The sequence below is a fragment of the Macaca mulatta genome, chromosome 18 (genome assembly GCF_049350105.2).
Source record: "Macaca mulatta isolate MMU2019108-1 chromosome 18, T2T-MMU8v2.0, whole genome shotgun sequence".
NCBI classification, from domain to species: Eukaryota; Metazoa; Chordata; class Mammalia; order Primates; family Cercopithecidae; genus Macaca; species Macaca mulatta.
In genome coordinates, this window is record NC_133423.1 from 3,546,305 (window position 1) to 3,569,017 (window position 22,713).

The window sequence follows — 22,713 nt, forward strand, 5'->3', positions numbered from 1 at the left end:
CAAGCTCCGCCTCCCAGGTTCAAGCAATTCTCCTGCCTCAGCCTCCTGAGTAGCTGGGATCACAGGTGCCTGCCACCACACTGGCTAATTTTTGTATTTTTAGTAGAGACGGGATTTCTCCGTGTTGGTCAGGCTGGTCTTGAACTCCCGACCTCAGGTGATCCACCCGCCTGGGCCTCCCAAAGTGCTGGGATTACAGGCGTAAGCCACACATCCAGCCCCACCTTCCCCTCTTATTCATCATTCACGATGATGGCCTCTCCCACTATTTCTGCACCTAGAACAAAATACAAGCATCATCCAATGCGGGAACAGGGCCTATGGGGAGGGATGGGGAGCATCTGCCAGTGAGTCAGCACTGTGAGTAGCACCAGGCACCACAAAGAAGCAAAAGCCAGGACCTGCCAAGTCGTGTGAGGGTCAAACAGACATGCTGCCCTCAGAACCCCGGGATGGCAGCTAAAGTAAAACACGTGAATGTGAGGGAACTTGCTACACGAGGAAAAGAAACCACCATCTATTATCCACAGCACTTTCACAAGCTGATGAACAAAACATCCTGCTAATGCATTACAATACACGATACACTCTCCTTAGACACCTCTGCCTTATGCAGATACAGCCCCCATTAAAGATGTCTTAAGCATTTGAAATTCTTCCTCAGGCTCAACTTTTCCACTTTTAAAAGAGAACATATTAAAATATGGTTAAATAAAATCACATATAATTACCATTTAATAATGTTTTTCTTTCCAGGTCAACATGTAACTATCTGAATTTTAAACCACCTACTTGTTCTTACTACATATAGCTGTTAAAATAAGTCAATAATTAAACAAGTCATTAACATCTACTTGAGAAATAGCCTTACATGCAACATCTTTAATGGCCAAGAAGAACATGATTACCTTTAATAGAAACCCACTTACAAATTTAAGACATGGAAAATATGTGCAACAGTATAGATTAAATTTACAAATTACAGACAGTAACTTTCCAGAGGACGTAGCCACATTTGATGCATTTCCCCAATTAGTATCTATGTAGTTTACATACATGTATTCGATAAATCATTGAAAGCAAGAACATGAAGAAGCTGCACAATAGGTTATTTTCCTCAATGTAATGCTGCTTTAGCATGAGCAGTTTAGTGTTTACAGATATCCATGGCCATGATTGCAAAGGAAAGGGGTGCTCAGGTAAGCTGTCCTCTCCTGCTGAGATCTTGGGTCTCAGTTAACATATTAGAATGATCGCTGCACTGCCTCAATCTGTGAGAATGCAGAAATGCAGTATGATTTTGAGTTGAGCCACAAGAAGTTCTGAGCCTTGCATGACTCATGCACTTCCTCAAGCATCTCTCCTCCCCACTCTGATTTGTTTTATCTGGGCCGAAGGAGGAATTTTTGTGTGGTAAATATTATCGAGAGGAAATCTGGATAGAAGACAGTTCGGATAAAAAAGATAAAAGCACAGGAGATTGGGATGGTGCAGGAAATGGTTTTACTCCCAATGTGTAAAATAAAACAATTTAGTTAAAAGCAAAAGTAATTTACCTAAAGTATTCAGAAATGGTTTTACTCCCAATGTGTAAAATAAAACAATTTAGTTAAAAGCAAAACTAATTTACCTAAAGTATTCAGAAAATGGCCTCAGTCCCCCATATGAGCACATACCTGGTCGGAAGAGCACACAACACAGAGAATCTGTGTCCTGTCTCCAGGATATAGGACAAGAAAGCGTTTCCATCCACATCACTGTATTCATCAGCAGGACACTGAAATTGTTGCTTATGCGTGTGAAACAGCAAGCATTTCAGCCACGAAATATCCCAGAGCCTGTCTCCTTACGTGAAAGCAAAAAGCCTAGGGAAATAACAGCTGCCTTGGGGCACTGAGACAACCAAATCTATGTAGAAAGCATCGATTTTCTTTGAAGTAAACTGAAAATGTGGGTTTCAAGCAGCCTGACTTCAAAGGCACACGCAATATTTCTCCCTCAATCTGATGCTGGGAGAAAAAGTGTGTCCTTGGGAAGCTGTCTTTATTTAGCGATGGAAAAGAAGGTGCTTCAGAATTGGTCATTATATGTTAGGGAAAAGTCTAGCTAGGAAGCAGATGCTTGGCAAATGCAATACACTCCTATACTTCTCTGGATAATTTCATACTGTTTACGAGTTCTTCTGGAACTCTTTATTCAGAAAACTTTGTACAGGTTTAGATCTTTGCAGAAGATGTCATTATCCCTATCAAAATTTGTTTTAGAAGTAGACTCAGCTGAAACTCTGAGTAAGAGGAATTGATTAGAATGACAATATGCAGGAAGTATAGCCTATCTAACTGTAAAATGCAACAATTAGCATTTACATTTAGCAAAGCAGGGGGTGCCTCAAGCTTCCCTCACGCCAGCAGCATCTGGGAAGGACAAAAGGCACAGCACGTTTTCAGCATACCTCTAGAAAATAGCAACAATGGCTACAGCATTTTAAAAAATACTTCCATTTATGTGCTTACAGATCAGAAGGAGAAAACAAAGAAATAGCCATGGTGCAAGAAATCATTTCCATTCATGCAAATTCAAATGCAACCAGAGCGCACTTCTTTGCACAGTTTTGTGAATTCACACCCAAAGAAGTTGTTCTGGAGTTTGCAACAACAGCTTCAAGTTCCACAAATCACATGAGGTATCATTGTCAGGATAAAATTTTTCTGCTCCTATATATTTGAATAAAGTGCAAAAACATTCGATGCAAAGGACTTATTCTTTAAGACTCTCACTTACACATAAACACAATTTCTTTCTCTGGTCAATAAACATAAAAATATATCACTTCGAAATCTTTCTAACATTTTTCTTTCCTTTTATCCAGAGAGTTATTAATAACGTCGCAAATATAAACACTGGTCACTGAAATATGATTAGTGAAAGTAAGTGAACCAGCTAAAAAAGTTAAAAAGTTAGCATGCCAAAGGCTTATGTGAAGTTTGTATTTTTATCTAAAATTTGATGTTTCATGTGGCATGCTGATTTGGCACAGATGTACACTACACATTTTTTTTTTTTTTTTTTTTTTAGACAGAGTCTTGCTGTGTCGTCCAGGCTCGAGTGCAGTGGTGCAGTCTTAGCTGACTGCATCCTGGACCTCCTGGGCTCAGGTGATCCCCCACATCAGCCTCTAGAGTAGCTGAAACTACAGGCATGCGCCACCACACCCAGCTTATTTTTATATTTTTAGTTGAGACCGAGTTTTGCCATGTTGCCCACGCTGGTCTCAAACTCCTGAGCTCAAGCACTCCACCCAGCTGGACCTCCCAAAGTGCTGGAACTGCAGGCATGAGCCACTGTGCCTAGCCAAATCCTTTTTAGCAAACAAACAAACAAAAATTCTTGCTTTTGCTTCCTCCTAAAACATATCAAAGTCTTACAGTCTGAAAAGTACTTTTCCGATACAAGATAATTTAATATTTTCATGCCATTTTCTCATTGTAAACACACATCAATATAAAATTGTTATGAAAACTACATTTGAAATTCAAGTGGTGATAGTTTTAACCCCAAGTTAACATTTTTAGAGGAAATAGTATTTGGTGGAAATGTGCATTAAACATTATTACAAATGTGATGAAAACGCATGCATTTGTACAAGATAGGACACCCCAGGTATATTCAGTCCCATGGTTTTTTTGAATGTCATCTAAATCAAACATGAAATATGCTTTATCGATAGGCATGACCATTACTTCATGTGACTTACTGAATTCTGTCTAGTCTTTGGTCCCATAGAAATTATTAACTACAGCAGCCTCACTGTTTTTTATTTTTTATTTTTTTTTTATCTCTCTTTTTAGTAGGTTCCATTCAAGGCAAAATGAAAACTTTGGTCAAGTACTTACACAAAATTTCAAAACCCAAAAAATTTCTGTTTTGTTAACTCTATAAAGCCTAATTTCACAGGATAAATTTGAATCAACAGTGCCTACTACTGCACCCCAGGTCATCACCACAACCCTGAATTGACTCCTGAGATAAACCGACTGTATCTCATGACGACAGGCTTCCAAAGCTCTGTACACTAGCTACAATTGGAAGCAAACGCCATCTGTGCAAACAGACTTCAGAAAGCCTTCTTTCCATTTCATAGATGTGTCTATGCAAATAGCCAAAAATTCATCACTGTGTGTCCATGATCATATTTTAAAACACATAGTTCACAATATTACTTCTCTTAAAGACTTAAAGCTCAAATTTTTTTCTAAATAAATTTGGTTTAAAATGGAGACTGCAAATATTCCTGACCATATTGACGGGCCAGTTCTCAATCTATGAAGAGTTGAACATATCTACGGAATTCTACTCAGCTTCCATTTCTGAAGAGGAACAAAACTATGCAGCATTGTCTTTTGTTTCTGAAACGTCATTTAGAACTAAAATAAAATTGAAAAATAATTCTCACTAGACCTAGGAATTTCCTAAATGGATCAAAGTACTTTTTAACACAGGTGGGATTTAATTAAAATGACTTGAACTGTTGTTAAGATAACAAGGAGCAGCATTGCTCACCAGCTCACTCTGTTTCTGTGCCTGGTCCACTTATATGGAAACTCAACCATAAGGATACTCTCATACATCTTTTATCACACATGAGTACAATTGGTTGATGGTGGGGTGTCTATTCGACTTTTATTTTCTTTATTATCACTCAGATGTGAATCTTTGCGAATGCGACACTTGAACACTTGCTTATAGGCCTTCCTGAAATTTTCAGAGAGAAAGGCGTATATGATAGGATTCACGGAGGAATTGCTGTACGCCAGGCAGTGGGCGGTGATTCTGAAGAGGAAGGAAGCCGGGGTCAGCGGGAAAACTCCAAACTCAGCCCAGAGATGGATGATGTGGTGCGGCAGCCAGGAGATTCCAAACACCACGACCACCACCAGAACGGTCTGTGCAGTCTGGAAAGGAGGAGGAGGCGGAGGCGGTGGAGGAGGAGGGAGAAGGAGGGGGAGGAGGAGAGGGGAAGGAGGGGGGAAGGAGGGGAAGGAGGGGGGAAGGAGGGGGAGGAGGAGGAGGAGGGGAAAGGAGGAGGAGGAAGAGAAGGAGGGGAAGGAGGGGGAGGATGAGGAGGGGGAAGGAGGAGGCAGAAGAGAAGGAGGAGGAGGGGGGAGGAGGAGGAGGAGGGAGGAGGAGGAGGAGGAAGAGGAGGCGGCCACAGTGGCCAGGGAGAAGAAGGAGGGAAATTCATTGATTACAACAGAAAAAGAATCCAGCATTTTAAAATACATCCTAAGCTAATTTTATGTATATTTTCATGAGATCAAAAATGGATACTACATCTGTTTTAAGTGTTAACCCTCACTCCCCATAATACTTTTGTTCATAACTTCTCCAAGACCTGTCATTACCTTCCATAGTAATAATTTTGTGATATGTGTGAAATGCATTATAGGAAGAATGCTTCGAGTCATGGAACTAGAAAAGTACAAAGATTAGAGACTGTAACTTTTAAACCAGCAAAACTGTTCAAGCATGCTACCCACGCAGCTGTATCACCAGCAATGCATCGCAGAGGAGTGCTGGACTTTGCTCCAAGTAGTCACCTCTATGAGCAAGAGTATACGTGTTTATTTCTCCTCATTAAACTTTGGCAAATTCAAGGCCAAATTAATTGATGCACCGATGTGTTTCATTTCAGTTTCAGTGTATGGACCAAATTAGTCCCTTTTGCTTTCTTTCATTTTAACTCTTTCTTTGCTGCTCCTAAATCAGAAATACTTAGAAATCAGAGGTAGGGTCTTTGTGTTTCTTTCATGATTTCTACTGAGCAAATGGTAGGAGGAAGTCATCCCTGATTAGGGACCTCAACAGGAGAGGACATCAACCTCCTATGCTCTACAAGCATATGCCTGTATGCATGGCCACGGCCTCCTCGACTGGCCACAAACCTATGGGACTGGAATTAAGCCTTAGGGCAACCTCGCCTGTTCCACACATGTTGAAAGACAAGAGCTAGGTGGCTTAGTCTGTGATTAATTGAAAACTCTATGTCTCTGGATTCAAAGAAACGACAATGATCTATTTTATTAAAATGCTTTCATTACAAGGTGTCTTAATATTTTTTAAACTATAAAATAAAAAGCAATCAGTTGGTTCCCTCTCAAACAGATTGTTCTTTAACAAGTGCAGCTGAAAACCCACACACAACCTCTAGTGTCTCGATGGTCACAACAGAGCCGTCGAAACTAGTGGACCAATGACGGGACCACATGCATTATTTCACCGAATCCCCTTTACAACTCTATGAAGCAGACACTCTCATGGCCCACAGATTGTAGATAAGGAAACTGAGACTCAGGAGGGGAAAAGCAAACGTCCAGTGTCTCACAGCTGAATGCAAAGCTGGGGCTGGCAGCCAGGCGGACATGCTCCCCAGCCCATGCGCTCTGCAGCTGGGGTGCAGGGAAAACTCCGGTCATCACAAGCCACATTTCCCTCTCTGCTCACAACAGGGCTGCTTCTCAAAAAGCATCGTGCTAGCTGGGTGGGCAATAAAGGCCCCCATGAGACAACCTCCATCTCAGTTCCCCGGCGTGAAGGCACAGAGCGCTTCCCCAGCCGCCTCTGTTCGGCGACTTCAGCTCTCTGTTCACTTTATCAGCAAGTTTACTTCTCGTAGGAAAAAAGGAACATTAAGTGCGTAAGAGGTGCGCCTTTCAGCCTCTTTTCCAAAGGTGTGGACTCAAGGAACCTCCTTCTCTCAGACACAGTCCAGGCTGTAGTATTTTAGAGCATGCTCGGACATGGGGAGGGAAGCATCAGAGTGTGAGCTGGCAGCAATCCCATTGATATGGTTTGGCTGTGACCCCACCCAGATCTCACCTTGAATTGTCATTCCCATAATCTCCGCATGTCATGGGAGGGACCTGGAGAGGTAACTGAATCATGGGGGCAGTGATCCTCATGCTGTTTTCGTGATAGTGAGTTCTCGTGAGATCTGGTTTTATAAGGGGTTTCCCCCGACCCTTCGCTCTCATTCTTCTCCTTCCTGCTGTCATGTGAAGACGGACGTGTTTGCTTCCCTTTCTGCTATGACTGTAAGGAGGCCTCCCCATCCCTGTGTAACTGTGAGTCAATTAAACTTCTTTCCTTTATAAATTACCCAGTCTTGAGTATATCTCTATTAGTGGTATGAGAATGAACTATACAGTACATTCCTACTGCAGAGACTGGGGCACTGCTGTGAAGATACCCCAAAATGTGGAAGCGACTTTGGAACTGGGTAATAGGCAGAGGCTGGAACAGTCTGGATGGCTCAGAAGACAGGAAAATGTTGGAAAGTTTGAAACTCCCTAGAGCCTTGGGGTGCTGAGAAGACAGGAAGATGTGGGAAAGTTTGGAACTTCCTAGAAACTGTTGAATGGCTTTGACTAAAATGGTGATAGTGATATGGACAATGAAGTCCAGGCTAAGGTAGTCTCAGATGGAGACCAGAAACTTCTTGGGAACTGGAGTAAAGGTCACTCTTGCTATGCTTTAGCAAAGAGACTGGTGGCATTTTGCCCTTGCCCTAGAGATCTGTGGAACTTTGCACTTGAGAGAGATGGTTTGGAATTGGAATTTATGTTTACAAGGGAAGCAAAGCATAAAAGTTTGGAAAATTTGCAGCTTGATCATGCAATAGAAAAGAAAAACCCATTTTTGGAGAAATTCAAGCAGGCTGCAGAAATTTGCATAAGTAATGAAAAGCCAAATGTTAATCACCAAGACAATGGGGAAAATGTTTCCAGGGCGCATCAGAGGTCTTCATGGCAGCCTTTCCCATCACACACCCAGAGGCCTACGAGGAAAAAGGGTTTCACGTCCAAGCCCAGGGCCTTGCTGCTTTGTGAAGTCTTGGGGCTTGGTGTCCTGTGTCCCAGCTTTGGCTAAAAGGGTCAACATATAGCTCAGGCCATTGCTTCAGCAGGTGTAAGCCCCAAGCCTTGGCAGCTTACCCATGAGGCTGGGCCTGCAGGTGCACAGAAGTCAAGAATTGAGGTTGGGGAACTTCCGTCTAGATTTCAGAGGATGTATGGAAATGCTTGGATGCCCGGGTACAAGTCTGCTGCAGGGGCAAAGTCCTTAGGGATAACCTCTGGTAGGGCAATGCAGAATGGAAATACGGGGTCAGAGCCCCCACACAGACTCCCCACTGAGTCATTACCTAGTGGATCTGTGAGAAGAGGGCCACCATCCTCCAGACCCCGGAATGGTAGATCCATCAAAAGCTTGCACCCTGCACCTGGAAAAGCCATAGACACTCAACATCAGCCATGAAGGCAGCCTGGAAGGGGGCTATACCCTGCAAAGCCACAGGGGAGGAGCTGCCCACAGCCATGGGAGCCCACCTCTTGTATCAGTGTGACCTGGATGTGAAACATGGAGTCAAAGGAGATCACTTTGGAGTTTTAAGATTTGGCTGCTCCACTGGATTTCAGACTTGCATGGGGCCTGTAGCCCCTTTGTTTTGCCAATTTCTCCTATTTGGAATGGGTGTATTTCCCCAATGCCTGTACCCCCATTGTATCTAGGAAGTATAATAGGTACTTGCTTTTGATTGTAAAGGCTCATAGGCAAAAGGGATTTGCCTTGCCTCAGATGAGACTTTGAACTTGGACTGTTGAGTTAATTCTGAAATGAGTTAAGATTTTGGGGGAATGCTGGAAGGGCATGATTGTGTTTTGAAATGTGAGGACATAAGATTTGGGAGGGGCCAGGAACAGTAAGACATGGTTTGGCTGTGTGTTCCCACCCAAATCTCATCTTGAATTGTAGTTGCTATAATCCCCATGTGTGGTGGCAGGAACCTAAAACGAGATAACTGAATCAGGAGGGCAGTTACCTTCATGCTATTCTCATGATAGCGAATGAGTTCTCATGAGATCTGATGGTGTTATAGGGGCTTTTTGCCCCCTTTACTCTCATTCTTCTCCTTCCTGCCACCACATTTGCTTCCTCTTCCACCATAATTGTAAGTTTCCTGAGGCCTCCCCAGCCCTGTGGAACTGTGAATCAATTAAACATCTATTCTTTATAAATTACCCAGTCTTGGGTATGTCTTTATTAGCAGTGGAAGAACAGACAAATAGACCCACTCTTCTCCCAGGCCTCACTGGGTTTCACGGAGCAGGAAAGCAGACCCCCTCCCCTGGCCTTCCCATCACAGCATACGGATGTGGTGAAGGGTTCACCTGGGGCCACCAGTCTGTTTTCTAAACAGAAATACTCTAAAATGGATGAGTGGGAGAAGAAAAGTTGGGGTAAAAGAAGAGAAAGCAAGAGAAAAAGAATGAAAATAGAGCCTTGTTTTTCTTATAACTTCACATGGAGAGAAGACTAAGACATGGGAAACTGACTCCATGACTGAGACAGCATTGTCCCACCACAGATTTTCCCTTGGGACACAGGCCTTCTTATTATGGTCCTGCATGGACCTCACACCCTGCAGGACTATCACAGGGCAGTGGGAACCACAGCTCCACACTGCTAGGAGGGGAAATCCTACGTGGCAAAAGGACTCTTTTTTTTTTTTTTTTTTTTTTTTTTTGAGATGGAGTCTCACTCGGTCACCCAGGCTGGAGTGCAGTGGCACAATCTCAGCTCACTGCAACCTCCACCTCCCAGGTTCAAGCAATTCTTCTGCCTCAGCCACCTGAGTTGCTGGGATTACAGGTATGCGCCACCATGCTGGCTAATTTTTGTATTTTTAGTAGAGACGGGTTTTCACCATATTGGTCAGGCTAGTCTCAAACTCCTGACCTCATGATCCATCTGCCTCGGCCTCCCAAAGTGCTGGGATTACAGGCGTGAGCCACCACGCCCGGCCAAAAAGACTCTTCTTGTCACTTCCCATGAACTAGAGTCCCACTGCAATAGAAATGACAACCAGACGATAATGCATGAGATGCCAGCTCTTCAAGGATTGACATGAGGTAGCAAAGTAAGACGGGAGATGAAGTTTATCAAAGAGGGGGACTGGAAGCCAGGAAGCTGTGCCCAGGATCCAGGCAGAGACAGTAGAGGGAGGGCTAGATCTCAGATCAAGACCAGGACAAATTCTACCAGCGAGGTGGACAGGACATGAGAGTTAAGCTCCCTATCCAGAGGCACCAGGGAATGCACAAGATCCCAGGACTGACAGCAGGTCTGTGTTCCCACCTGGTCATGCTATAAGCTGGTTGTATGACCTTTGTAAAATGTCATAAACTCCCTGAGCCTCAACTTCCTCATCTGACAATAGGATGAACCAATGAAATGATTCCTAGACTATGCCTCATCTATTTAAACACGACAAACAACTCAGGTATAAAAATCTGAGTATGGGTTTTATAGGGTACAAGCTTACATATTAAAACCACTTACTGCATGACACACAAAGCAAACAGATAATGTGCTCACATATATTAAGGGAGTGCCTGCTATCAATCCATTTATCCATTAGTGGATGAGAAATGCCATTCTCAGATGATTTAGTCAAAACAATCTAGATATAATTATACCTACAGATAGAATATAAAACATCATCATTTCTTTCTAAGACAATCAGACCATCTCTCCATCTCACAAAATGATTCTTTTAGACATTTTTACTAAGTGCAGGGCAGAAATCGATCCCAGCAGCTTACTGATAAGATCCATGCCTTATCAACATCCACAGGGCAAATGGTAGTGTGCCCTGAGGCCGGAGGGCAGGGTTTTCTCTGGCAGTGTTTGTTAACTTTGTGTGTCCGTGACTCATTCCAAGTTTACCTTTTAATTTTTACTAGTCCCATTAGTCTTAGAGCCATGGATAAGAATCAGGTTCTTTTTCTTGGTTTACCAGCAGCTTTGAAATGAGATGGGATTACAGTTTGCAACATAAATATCAGGAAAGAAGGCTTAATGGGTATTGCATAAACTATATCATTTGTCTCAGATTGTTCCCAAAAGAGTTTAATGGAAAGCCTGTCAACACTGACTATCCTCCCAGATAAGTATCTCCAGGGGTTTCCTATTTTCTTCATGTTTATCAAGCATCTCAGGCCATTGAAGTGGAAGGCCTCAGGGTTGTTAAAAGCCAGCTCCCTGCAAACAGGCCCTGGGCACCTGGACCTGCTGTCTTCAAACTGAGTCCAATTCAGTTGTAGCAACATCAATATGGCAAATACACCCATGTGCATGGCTGAAAACAGTAGATGATTTTTGTCGTCATTCTTCCCTTGCAACAGATGCTGGTAGAAGATGGGACATGGGGCAAGAAGTTCCATGCCGGTGGAAAACCATCTTTATTCATTTACTACTGCTCCAAACTGTCAAACTCAGGAAACAATATATGCCTAGCATAGACTAGCTCAAAGTTAAAGATCTGACAAAATAATGCATGTGTACTAATTTCAACCCTGGGATTTAAGTAGGTTAGTATGCCTATCCTTACCCAGTGCAAAGCCTTTTTTTTTTTTTTTTTTAATTCAGATAGCTATACCTCATCTCTTATAGCTTTAAAGCAATTGGTAGAGGTTATTAGTTACCCAGGAATCTGCCTTTTTAAAAAGCTCAGCCAGGTACAGTGGCTCATGCCTGTAACCCCACCACTTTGGGAGGCTGAGGCAGGAGGATCGCTTGAGGCCAGGCGTTCTAGGCCAGCTTGGGCAACATCCTGAGTCCCAACCTGTAAAAAATGTTTTCAAATAACTTAGCCAGATGCAGCAGTGTGCACCTGTAGTCCCAGCTATGCAGGAGGCTGAGGTGGGACGATCTCTTGAGCCCATGAGGTTGAGGCTGCAGTGAGCTATAATCACACCACTGTACCTAAGCCTGGGCAACAAAGCAAGACTCCATCTCTAAAAATAAATTTAAAAAGAGCTCAAGAAGGTGTTTGGAGAACCACTGATGAATTACATAAAAGTCACAACAAAAAGAAAGTTGTCTTACCCACCTCAATTTAAAGGCAATAAAAAATGCTTAGTATCAACCCCTAAGGCTGAAGCATCTCCTTTCCTAGAAAGAGCTGGAAAAGCCGCTTCCTGTCTTTCCCATGGAAACATCAGAAAGTAACATCAGAAAGTAACCAAACACTGAATCTGCAGGAGCTTGATTTTAGACTTCCAACCTCCAGGACTGCAAGGAATACATTTCTATTGTTTACGGACCACCCAGGCTGTTGTATTTTCTCATAGCAGCCTGAACAGACTAAGACCAGTGGATACAGAGCAGAGAAAGTCACAGAGAGAACTCCCCTCCCTGGAGGACGAGGCTGATTTTTAAAATGTATTTATGACGTGATTCTTTCTACTCTCTTACAGGGTCCTTCGTCTCCGTCAGACGGACATGTCCCCTGTGCTTCCCTCCTTTGTCTATTTAGCGTATAGAATCCCAACATGATCTTCTGATGGAGAAAAATTCATCGTTTAAAATTATATGCTAAATCTCTCTACAAATTCTTCTTACCCTTGAGTTTAGGTCTTTTAATAGCCTGGTTTCTCTGTGCTCCTTCTGCTGAAAGTATCTGAAAAAATATTAGTCGCTCTTCTTATTGTGAGATGCTGTTTTTCAAATCATCTGAGGTGTCTGTTCTTTCTTCAAAGAATTTTACTCACAATATGTCTAATGGAATTTGGCTGGGGAGAAAAGAAGTGACTAAAAGATGAAAATGATTTAAAAAAAAAAAAAGCTTCACAAATGTATAAATGACAGCCAAAAAGCTTACTGAGTTACTTAAAGCCAAAGAAACAACAACAAAAAGCAAACATTAAAAGAAGCCAGTGGCTGGATAGGACATCAAGAGGTCCTTTAATCCAATTTTCTCCAAGAAGCAACCATCCAGTAGGCTGTCTATCCCATTTTGAGGTCTTCCAAGGTTTTACCAATCAGCTTTGAGCCAGAAACTCAAAGCAGAGTTTAAGCAAAGCATGTGATCAATCTCAGCGCTTTATTTCTGCAGTAGAAATCCTATTCTTCTTTTGCACTTTCTCCAAACATGGAGAATAACTGTTAGCATGTTTATCATGAAAGGCCAATCTACCCACCCCATAATAGTTGTAACTCTTCACAGGAAAGCCCTGTATGGACGGCCGCACTGTCTCAAAGTTTATGTCCCCACCCCCTCCAAAAAATTCATATATTGGAACCTAATCACCAAGGTGATGGTATTAACAGGTGGGGCTTTTGGGTGGTAATTAGGTCATGATGTGGAGGGAGCAGTCACAATGGGACCAGTGCCCTTATGAATAAGGGCCCAGAGAGCTGCCTCACGCCTCACACCCTATGAGGACACAGAGACTAGCGCCCTTATGAAAGAGGCCTAGAGAGCTGCCTTATGCCTCCCACCCTATGAATAATGGGACCAGTCCCCTTATGAAAGAGGGCACAGAGAGCTGCCTCACGCCTTCCACTCTGTGAGGACACAGAGAGAAGGGGCCATCTATGAACCAGAAAACAGCCCTCACCAAACACTTAATCTGCAGGAGCTTGATTTCAGACTTCCAAACTCCAGGACTGCAAGAAATAAACTTCCATTGTTTATGAGCCACCCAGGCTATGGTATTTTCTTAAAGCAGCCTGAACGTACTAAGACAAGTGGATACAGGGCAGACAAAGGGAACTTTACTTAGCCACTGAGAGAAAGGGCTGGAAACAAGTGGAGCTGAAATGAGCAAACTATCCAAATCCCTGTCACATCTTCCATTACTAATCAAATGAACACGTGTGCACCAGTAGCAATTTTCTGTGCCGAGACCTGGGGAAATACCCACAATGGACCAATCCAGTTCCTGTCTTTGTCTTCAGGGAAGTTGCCATGTATTCTTTCTTTCCCTCCCGCATTTCCCCTTTCTCGCCTCTCCTGCCTCTGTCCCCCTCTCTCCGCCACCTCCCTTCTCTTCACTCTTCTGCTTCCACTCCCTCTTCTTTCCCTTCCTCTGCTCCTCTCTCTCATCTCTTTCCTAGATACACACACACCACCACCACCATTACCATCACCACCATCACCACCACAATCGCCACCATCATCACTATTACCACCACCACCACTGTCACCACCACCACCACCACCACTGCCACCATTGCCACCACCACCACTGGCACCATTGCCACCACCACCATCACCACCATGACCACCACCACCATCACCATCACCACCATGACCACCACCACCATCACAATCGCCACCACCACCACCACCACCACCATCATCATCACCATGATCACCACCATCACCACCACCAACACCACCATCACCACCACTATGACCACCACCATCACCACAATCACCACCATGACCACCATGACCACCACCAGCACTATGACCACCACCACCATCACAATCGCCATCGTCACCACCATCACCATCACCACCACAATCGCCACCATCACCACAATGATCACCATCATCACCACCACTACCACCCACCACCATTATCACCACCATCACTACCACCACCATCACCACCACCACATTTATTTGTCCTATGCAAACAAGGAGGCAATTAAATACATCAAAAAGATCTGACATCTGTTCAGTGGCTGTTAAGGGTCAGAGGCTGTGAAAATGAAAAAGAAAATCTTCATCCCTTTTTCAAATGCTAGAACCTCCTCATAGTAAGAATAAACAAAAGACAATTTTATATAGATATATTTAGTGTATGTATATATGTAAGCACATATGTCTTATACATGCATATACTCACATAAATCTAAGTATTTGTGTATATATGTGTGTGTATGTGTATATAACTAAAGTAATTACTGAACTAATCACTGATCTTTAGGTTTTTTACTGTAAAATAAAACAGCTTTTCTAATCATTTTTATAAGACCTATTTTTTAAGTAATTCTTCACTGAGACCTTCACAATTTCTCTCTAATACTTTTTCAAATATAGAGACTAAAACTACCATCGACACAAGTAAGATTCAGCAAATATTAAAGAAATGTTTTGTTTTATTTCTGTTGGTAAGCATAAAATCTTTTGAATCATTAACAAACATTTATCACAGATCAATGATGTCTTCTTGGTTAAAGTTTGGTGAACCCAATCTCTCCCAAGGGAAATTAAGCTCTTCCTTCCCTGATGCTCCAAACACTGCTCCCTTGAACAGGCCTTTGGGACTTACACATTTATCTCTTCCATTACAACGTTGGCTTCCAGGTGGAGCCAGTTCCTCTTAGAATCCCCTGGGTCAGCTTGGTCCTACACAGAGCAGGGGCTCCAAAAATAACTGTCCAAGGAGAAGTCAGAAATGATCCTTAATTGTCTTTAAAGAACCATTTTCTTAGAAATAAGAAGTGTGACTCAGAGGAAGAATAAATAGATATACCAGAAAAATGGAAAATCCCTACCATAACAGCACATCACTAAAAACAAAGGAGGAAGGCACCAACGTTCAGGGTTTATTCCATTCATATAACTTAGCACTTGGTCAGCTGCTCTAATGAGGGGCCTAGATGCCTAAAATGAAATATTCATCATAGTTGTTCAGATGTAAGAAAGGATCAGTGGTATAAAGCCATAACATGGTCTTGTTACTTATATTGCACCTTGTATTCTTAGGTGGTTATCCTAAAAACTGTATGATTGCATTTCTAATATAAGCTAATTTTTTGCTGCCAGAAAAAAAAAGGTCTTAATGTTTGTACTCTATAACCAATTCTCTACCACTAGTTTCGACTCTGGACTGTCAGATGGCCTTTTAGCCACATTACTGTTGATCAACAAGGAAAGTCAGGAAAAGCTGTCCTTTATTTAAGTAGAATTTTTAAGTAAACATGATTAAATATGATCTAAACTATAATTTCTATAAGTTATATATGTCATTGATCATAAATACTTATAAGGAAAAAACAAGGTATTTTAAGATGCTATTACTACACTTTTGGGTTAAAATGTCCAGTTATAACCTCCTACTCCTTAATCATATTGCCTAATAATCTCATTCTACTTCCTAAAATTAGAAGTTATATAGATATTTTCTGAGTAAAAGTTAATTTAATCTTGATCTGTGAAATAGTTTTTCCTCAAAATGTAGAATGTCAAGACCATCAGTAAGTTAGGCGCTGTAATACTACTCAGGAGAAGCTTGTTTAAATCAGGGCTGGGGGATGAGAAAGTCAGTTAGCCACGGGAGGAATCAGCTTTCAGCCTTGTCCACTCTTCAGTCTTTACCCGCGGGGTCAGAGTCAGCACATGTGGGTGAAAGAGGCAAGGACGACCCAGTGCCCTGGCGGCTTTAGGGAGGGATTATAACGACGTTGTCTTAAACGAGAACCAAACCTGGGCTTTTTGGCATCACATCAGAGACTGTAAACATACAACAAAATGACTATACTTTCCCTCTAAGTGTGCATGTCAGCGACTCTGCACTCTGCACTCTGTCTCAGTCAGCCCAAGCACACCTCCCAGTGAGGCGCAGGATCAGCAGAATCCGCGTTTCCTCGTCTCCCCAGATCTTCAGCTAAGTTTGAATGCAGCACAGAGTGACCCGCGATGCCCTTGCCAAGGCTGACCCTCCATTCCCATCCTAACAGTGGGAGGCTCATCTCAAACCTCCATAGCCACACCAAGGGTCCTAAATGTTACAGGCTTTAGGTAGACATGAGGGCAAGTAAAAATAAAGATAAAGTAAGCTCTGAAAAGTAACACATATATATATATATTTGTGATCATTACCTTTTTCTTGGATGCTTCAGACTTCTTTGACATGTTCTTCAACTTTTTATGCAAATGATTAAGAACCTGAAAGACACAGACTAATGAAATCAGTTCGCCTCACCTCTCACAACCCACTGCGTATGTTGCATTAACAATTATTGACATGCTGAAATGGTAGCATCACTATTTATAAGATCATTAAAATAAAAACTCAAATTAGGTGATTAAGTAACAATGAATGTGAGTTGCCAAATACATTCTTTTCTAACATTTACGAGCATGCCAGGAAGGCTGATGCACAGCCAGACAAGTTCACAGCCATAGCACCTGTTTGCAGAGAATGCCCAGCACATGGAGCTCTGGGGTTTTGCCCAGAAACAGCCATGCCATGACCCACTCATGCAAGCTTATTAGTCTATTATCTGCCTTGGTTTCTTCCAGGACCCCATATATTAACAAACACCAGGTCCCTACTACATGTCAGGCACAATGTTAGATCCTGGATGCATCAAAAAACTAGAGATTTGCCCTTCCGAAATTCACTGTCTGATGGGGAAAGGAGGCAAGTAAACAAATGAAGATAACATCATCAGACATTTCTTCAGCGCAGCCCACCCAAATATCGCCAGCGTTTGTGCCAAAATATTCTTTCTTCTTCCTCTTATGGGCTGCCTCCACTGCAATTGTCCTTACAGCAAATCACCACCCATCAGGCTTCCCTTCACTCTTTATTCCAATCCTACCCACGGTGCTGTGCTTTTAGACAACTTATTGGGGATTCGGCATCACCGATGATTTACAGAACATTTTTGCAAAGGTTTTACAATTAATGTCCCTGTCAGGGAATCTCCTTGAGACACACTGGCTCCCTTAATTAAAGAAGCTATTTTTGTCTTTTCTTGCCAGTGTAATACTCAGGAGAAATGATATGAAAATGTGAGGTTTTAGATATAGGAATTTCCAACATATATTTGGTCTTAGACGACATTGTTAAGCCTGCAGAACTGTCACTTAAGTTCATTGCTATATCCCATGTGAGGGAAAATCTAGAGAAAATCGAGCCCCAGGGTGACTAAGTGCTTTAGATCGTCTGTAGATTGCTGAGAAGTCTCTCAAGGAACCAGAAGCCATGTTCCAACCAGTTCTTTGTTCCCTGTAGCATGGTAATAATTTAATCAAATTGAACTTATTGCAAAAGCCTGCTCCATTCAGCCAGAGGAGGCACTTTCAGAGCAATTAGTCACACCTTACTTGGAAGCCACAGGATCTATTTACCAGCTGCCCAGGTCTTATGCAGGTGAAGCAGCAGCCATCACAGGGGTATGAATTCTCTCCCCTACTGAAATGCTTCCCAATTCCTGAAATGACTCAGCAACATCCGCAACAAAACAAGTGTTTACTTGCCGCAGGAGCATTTGGGAAAACACTCAATACATTGACAAGGTGTTAGTTTACTGTTCTACCAGCAGAAATGAGAGTATCAAAACCTGAATGCAAGGTATCGACAGAACAGGGGCTTTCTTGCAGGAGCAAATGAGAGCGTTTCAAAGAGGAAGGAAAGGGCTGGAGGAGGCAGGACCCTGCCCAAGAGGACAGGACCGCCTAGATGGCTCAATGGCAGCCTTCCCAACGCGAAACCGCAGGACAACACTGGTCACTGAGGACACAGGAGAGACCAGAGGACAGGCCGCACAAGCAAAATCAGAGAGCGACACCTGGACAAATCACAACAAAACGTCCAAATGTGACCAGCTTCATAACGCTGCCGAGCTCCATGCGTTCCTTCCAAAAAGAAATTTGGATCACAGCTCAGCCACTTCAAAACACCTAAAAATGTTGAATGCTGTTGAATGGTCAATGGAGAAAATACTCAAGTATATTTTAATCAGCTCTGTTTCTCTTCAATAGCCCATAGTATGAGCACAGAATGATGTATCATGATACACCATTGAAGGTCTTGTCAGCAAAGGAGGAAGAATGTAGATATCATGATAGGGTATGATGAGGTTTAAGAAGAGAGTGATAATAACATACTGGGGTCTCTTGGTGAGTCTGTAAATTTCTGAGTGTGCACAGGAAGGTGCTAGCTCAAACCAAACCCAGGTCCTGCTGGGCACATCCTGGAGATTCAGAGTAACTTAGTCGGGTGAGCCCATTGAGTTTATCCTCGTGGTAGACCAAGGAGGTTCTGGACAGTAATTCACTCTAAGGAAAGTGAGCGAGGGGCACAGCCCTGGTGAAGAACAGCTCCACAGCAGCAGAGGCGAGGGCTCTTCCGGGGGCACTGGGCGGACAACTTCGACTCATCCTCCCGCCATGTATTCGATGGGTTTCCCAGAAACTGTCTGGTGCAAAAGACTGTTCCCTTACAAACCTGTAAGAATTTGGAGGCAAAAGGCAACTCTGGAATGCAATTGTCTTAAGTTTGTTTATTTAAAGCATCATAACCTCAGGTTCCCTTTTAGCCATCTGTGCTTTTTTTTTTTTTTTTTTTTTTTTTTTTTTTTCAGGCTATCTAACAGACCTGAGGAATAGCGAATCCTGAAACCAATACTCAAGTAGCAAAATCCTTAACTGGATGGTGCACAGCTAATGCCTGAGCCAAAGAAAAGCAACTTGAAATAAATCTCCACCTATCCATGACAGCCCTGAAATTAACTTGTAAATATTATGCTGAATTCAAAATATTTTTCCAGTTATGCTTAGAAGCAAACTATTTCCATATAAAAAATCCAAATGATCCTGTATTCATTAAAATTTTTTTAAAAAACTATTTTTTAAACATTGCCCTTCTGTGGGACTTCTATAGACTCGCAAATGACAGAAATGTAGCCTAATTTATTCCTAAAAGCTTACTTTGTCATTTCCAGTAAGATTTTAGTTCTTCTCCCTAAAGGCTTTGGGGAAATAAGGAAGCGTGTGCTTCAGTTCTACTGCAATAATTAGGAAGTTAACAGCCATATATGGTAAGATTCCCAATCTCAGACTTCAGTGTCCTCAAGGCCTCACCAACTGTCCTGTCCTCCGGAGACTGGGAATCCCTGTGTTAAAAGCCTTCCTTCCTTCCTGAATCATTCACCAGCTTCATAATTTCGGTCAGGTGTTCCTTTCCAAAGCTCTTTTTCCTTAAGTAATAAAATACGGGTAAATAATAAAATAGCTCCAAGCCAGAGTTGTGTAAATTAAATGAGATGGTGCACATATCAGATAATTGTGCTAGGTAAGATGGCCTTTGTTTAGCATTTGCAGAAGACCACATTAATAAACCAGCCGTTTCCCAAATAGCTAAGCTAGAGTTCTTTTCCAAATTCCCTTACTGCTACTATATTGGTGGTGGTGGTGGTGGTGGTGGTGTCGTTGTTTTGAGATGGAGTCTCGCTCCATCGTCACCCAGACTGGAGTTCAGTGGCACGATTTCAGCTCACTGCACCCTCTGTCACCTGGGTTCAAACAATTCTCCAGTCTCAGCCTCCGGAGTAGCTGGGACTACAGGGGCCCACCACCACATCCGGCTAATTTTTATATTTTTAGTAGAGACGGGGTTTTACCTTGTTGATCAGGCTGGTCTCAAATTCCTGACCTCAGGTGATCCACTTGCCTCGGCCTCCCAAAGTGCTACTATATTTCTTTATATTTAACCTTTTGGTGCAAGCCGTTCAGATAATATCCAGCAATACTATTATTCAAAATCGACACGATCTACATAGATGAAACAGGTGGGGGGAAACAGGTGGCTTATAGCAAACACTTCTGTTGATAAAAATACCTTGTGAATTGAGTATTAAAAGTGATAGCTGTTCTACCTAGTGAGGTTATTTGTGGTCATATAGTCACAGCCTTATTGAAACAGAATGAGACCGAGGTGAAGTCAGGGGAACCTGGTAACAGAGCTGTATTTCAAATGGCCACGCTCTGGAGCCAGGAGGCTGCGCACACTGGGGTTTACCCCGTGAATCGCTATCACCTGATTATTAAAATAAGCTCTTGTTTACGCAAATAGAAACACGTGTGTCAAAGGCTGAAGACGTTTTGATCAGTATAAAGTCTTCAAACACTTGTGGACGTAATGAAAAAGAACGTGAGTTCTGAGCTCTGCCCGGCTGTACAAAGGGAAAAACGATCTCCCACACGCGTGGACGGTGCCTCTGCTAGAGTTAGGGTGAAGATCCGCCGCCTCAACCACTTCACCCTGTTCTGGAGACCTTTCTAAAAAGGATTGAAATGGGGAAGCCGAAAGCTCGAGTCCATTCCATTCCAAGTTCCTGGAGCCTGCGGTCAGGACTCTGTAAAGAAACACCGTTTTATAAAGCTAAGCTTCAGAATAAAATTCAAAGCTCTGTCCCCGGGAGCAGTGGCTTCGCAGAGCCCGGTGTGCGCAAAGCCTTCGGAGCGAGGGCAAACTGCGCACCCCGGGGGAGAGGGGCCGCCCCGCGAGCCCCCCGACGGCCAGCTGAGAGCCCGGGAGGGGGCGGTGGGGACCCGTCACCCTCGCAAAAGGTTCGCGCTCTGGTGACCACGCGCTCCCCTCGGGTCTCACAGTGCCGAGGCGGTAACCTCCCCGCGCAGCTGATCTGGTTGAAGAGTTGCTGGAACCGAGCGGGGTTTGCGGTACCGGGAAGGAGGCGGCAGCGCCCGCCTACCGCCCAGGCAACCTGGGGGCTCTGAAGCGCCGCAGGGGCGAGGAAGGGGAGGGGAGGAGAAACTTGTTCTACCAGACCATGCGAAGTGAACTGCAAACTTTCCCCAGCATCTCTCAGACTCCAAGTAACTTTCTTGCGCGAGCCAATGGCAAGCTCCAGCAGCGGCCAGGGAGCCTCCCCGCACAGATCCGCCCCAGCACCGGCGGGGTGGAGGCAACTGGGGCCGGGCTGCCGCCAAGGCTCCGGCAGGGCCGCGGAACACTGGGACCCCCGGGCCCCCCACCCTCCCTCGCGCGTCTCGGCCCGGTGCCCGCCGCGCACCTTTGCATAGCAGAAGCAGATGAGCAGGAGCGGCAGCAGGTAGCCGAAGACGAAGGTGCACACCACATAGGCCTTCTTGTGGCGAGGGTCAGGCCACTGCTCCCAGCAGAAAGTCTGGTTGCTGGCGCGCGGCTGGAAGAGGCCCTGGTGGTAGGCCACGGGCGAGGCCATGGCGATGGACAGCGCCCAGATGCAGCTTACGCCCAGCAGCGCGTTGCGGGACACCCTGAGGGAGGAGGAGCGCCGCGAGTGCACGATGGCCACATAGCGGTCCACTGACATCGCAGCCAGGGTGAAGATGCTGACCAGCATGGACACGGTGAAGAAGTAGTGTATGAACTTGCAGATGAAGGCGCCCAGCACCCAGGTGGGCAGCGCGTACACCGTGGCCTGGAAGGGGATGCAGAAGAGCAGGTAGGCCAGGTCGGCGATGCTCAGGTTGAGGATGAACAGGTTGGTGGTGCTCCGCGGCTTGCCCGGCTTGCTGCGCGCCAGCACAGTGATCACTAGGCTGTTGCCCAGCACGCCCAGCGCGAAGATCAGGCCGAACACCACCAGCGTGACGAAGTTCTCCACGCCGATGCCGAACAGCGGCCCGGGCTCCGGGGCTGGGGGCTCCGGCCAGCTCGCGTTGCCCTCGCTGAGGTTCCCGACCGCCAGCTCCATGGCCCGCGGGGCTGCCCGGGCGAGCGGCGGGGCGCGCGGGGAGGGCGGGTGCCTGGCAGGAAAGTAGGCGCCGGGGGTGGTCGGTAGTCCCGGCGCAGAGCACGGAGAGCGCGAGTTTAGGAGTCTGAGCTTCCCCTGAGGCGCGCGCCAGCGGGCGCGGGGATCCGGTGGCCGTGCCTGAAGGCACCGTCTTTGCGCCGCGACCTTCTGAGAGAGGGCGGGGACGGGAGCCCGGAGCTGGACCTTCTCGGGAAGGGACGGTGGTCTTGAGAGCTCTAGATCCCCTACCCGGGCGCCTCCGCCCGCTGCGCGACCACGGAGCCTGGGAAGAAGGATCCGCCGGCTGCAGCCGCGCAGGTGGAAAGACCCTTCTCTCCGCCTTACAGCTCCAGATCTTCGCGGGCCGTTTTCTCTCGCTCCCGGAGC

General features: G+C 44.6%; 1 protein-coding gene across 1 annotated transcript; it reads right to left on the reverse strand.

The window, feature by feature from the left end:
• Positions 1 to 2,371: 2,371 nt before the first annotated feature.
• On the reverse strand, positions 2,372 to 22,510 carry GALR1 (galanin receptor 1). The gene is made up of 3 exons (XM_001086740.5): positions 21,622 to 22,510; positions 16,679 to 16,744; positions 2,372 to 4,952 (listed from the first exon to the last, which is right to left on the reverse strand). Exons 1-3 carry the CDS (start codon positions 22,285 to 22,287, stop codon positions 4,635 to 4,637), a joined length of 1,050 nt encoding a protein of 349 aa, XP_001086740.1. The 5' UTR covers positions 22,288 to 22,510; the 3' UTR covers positions 2,372 to 4,634.
• Positions 22,511 to 22,713: the final 203 nt, after the last annotated feature.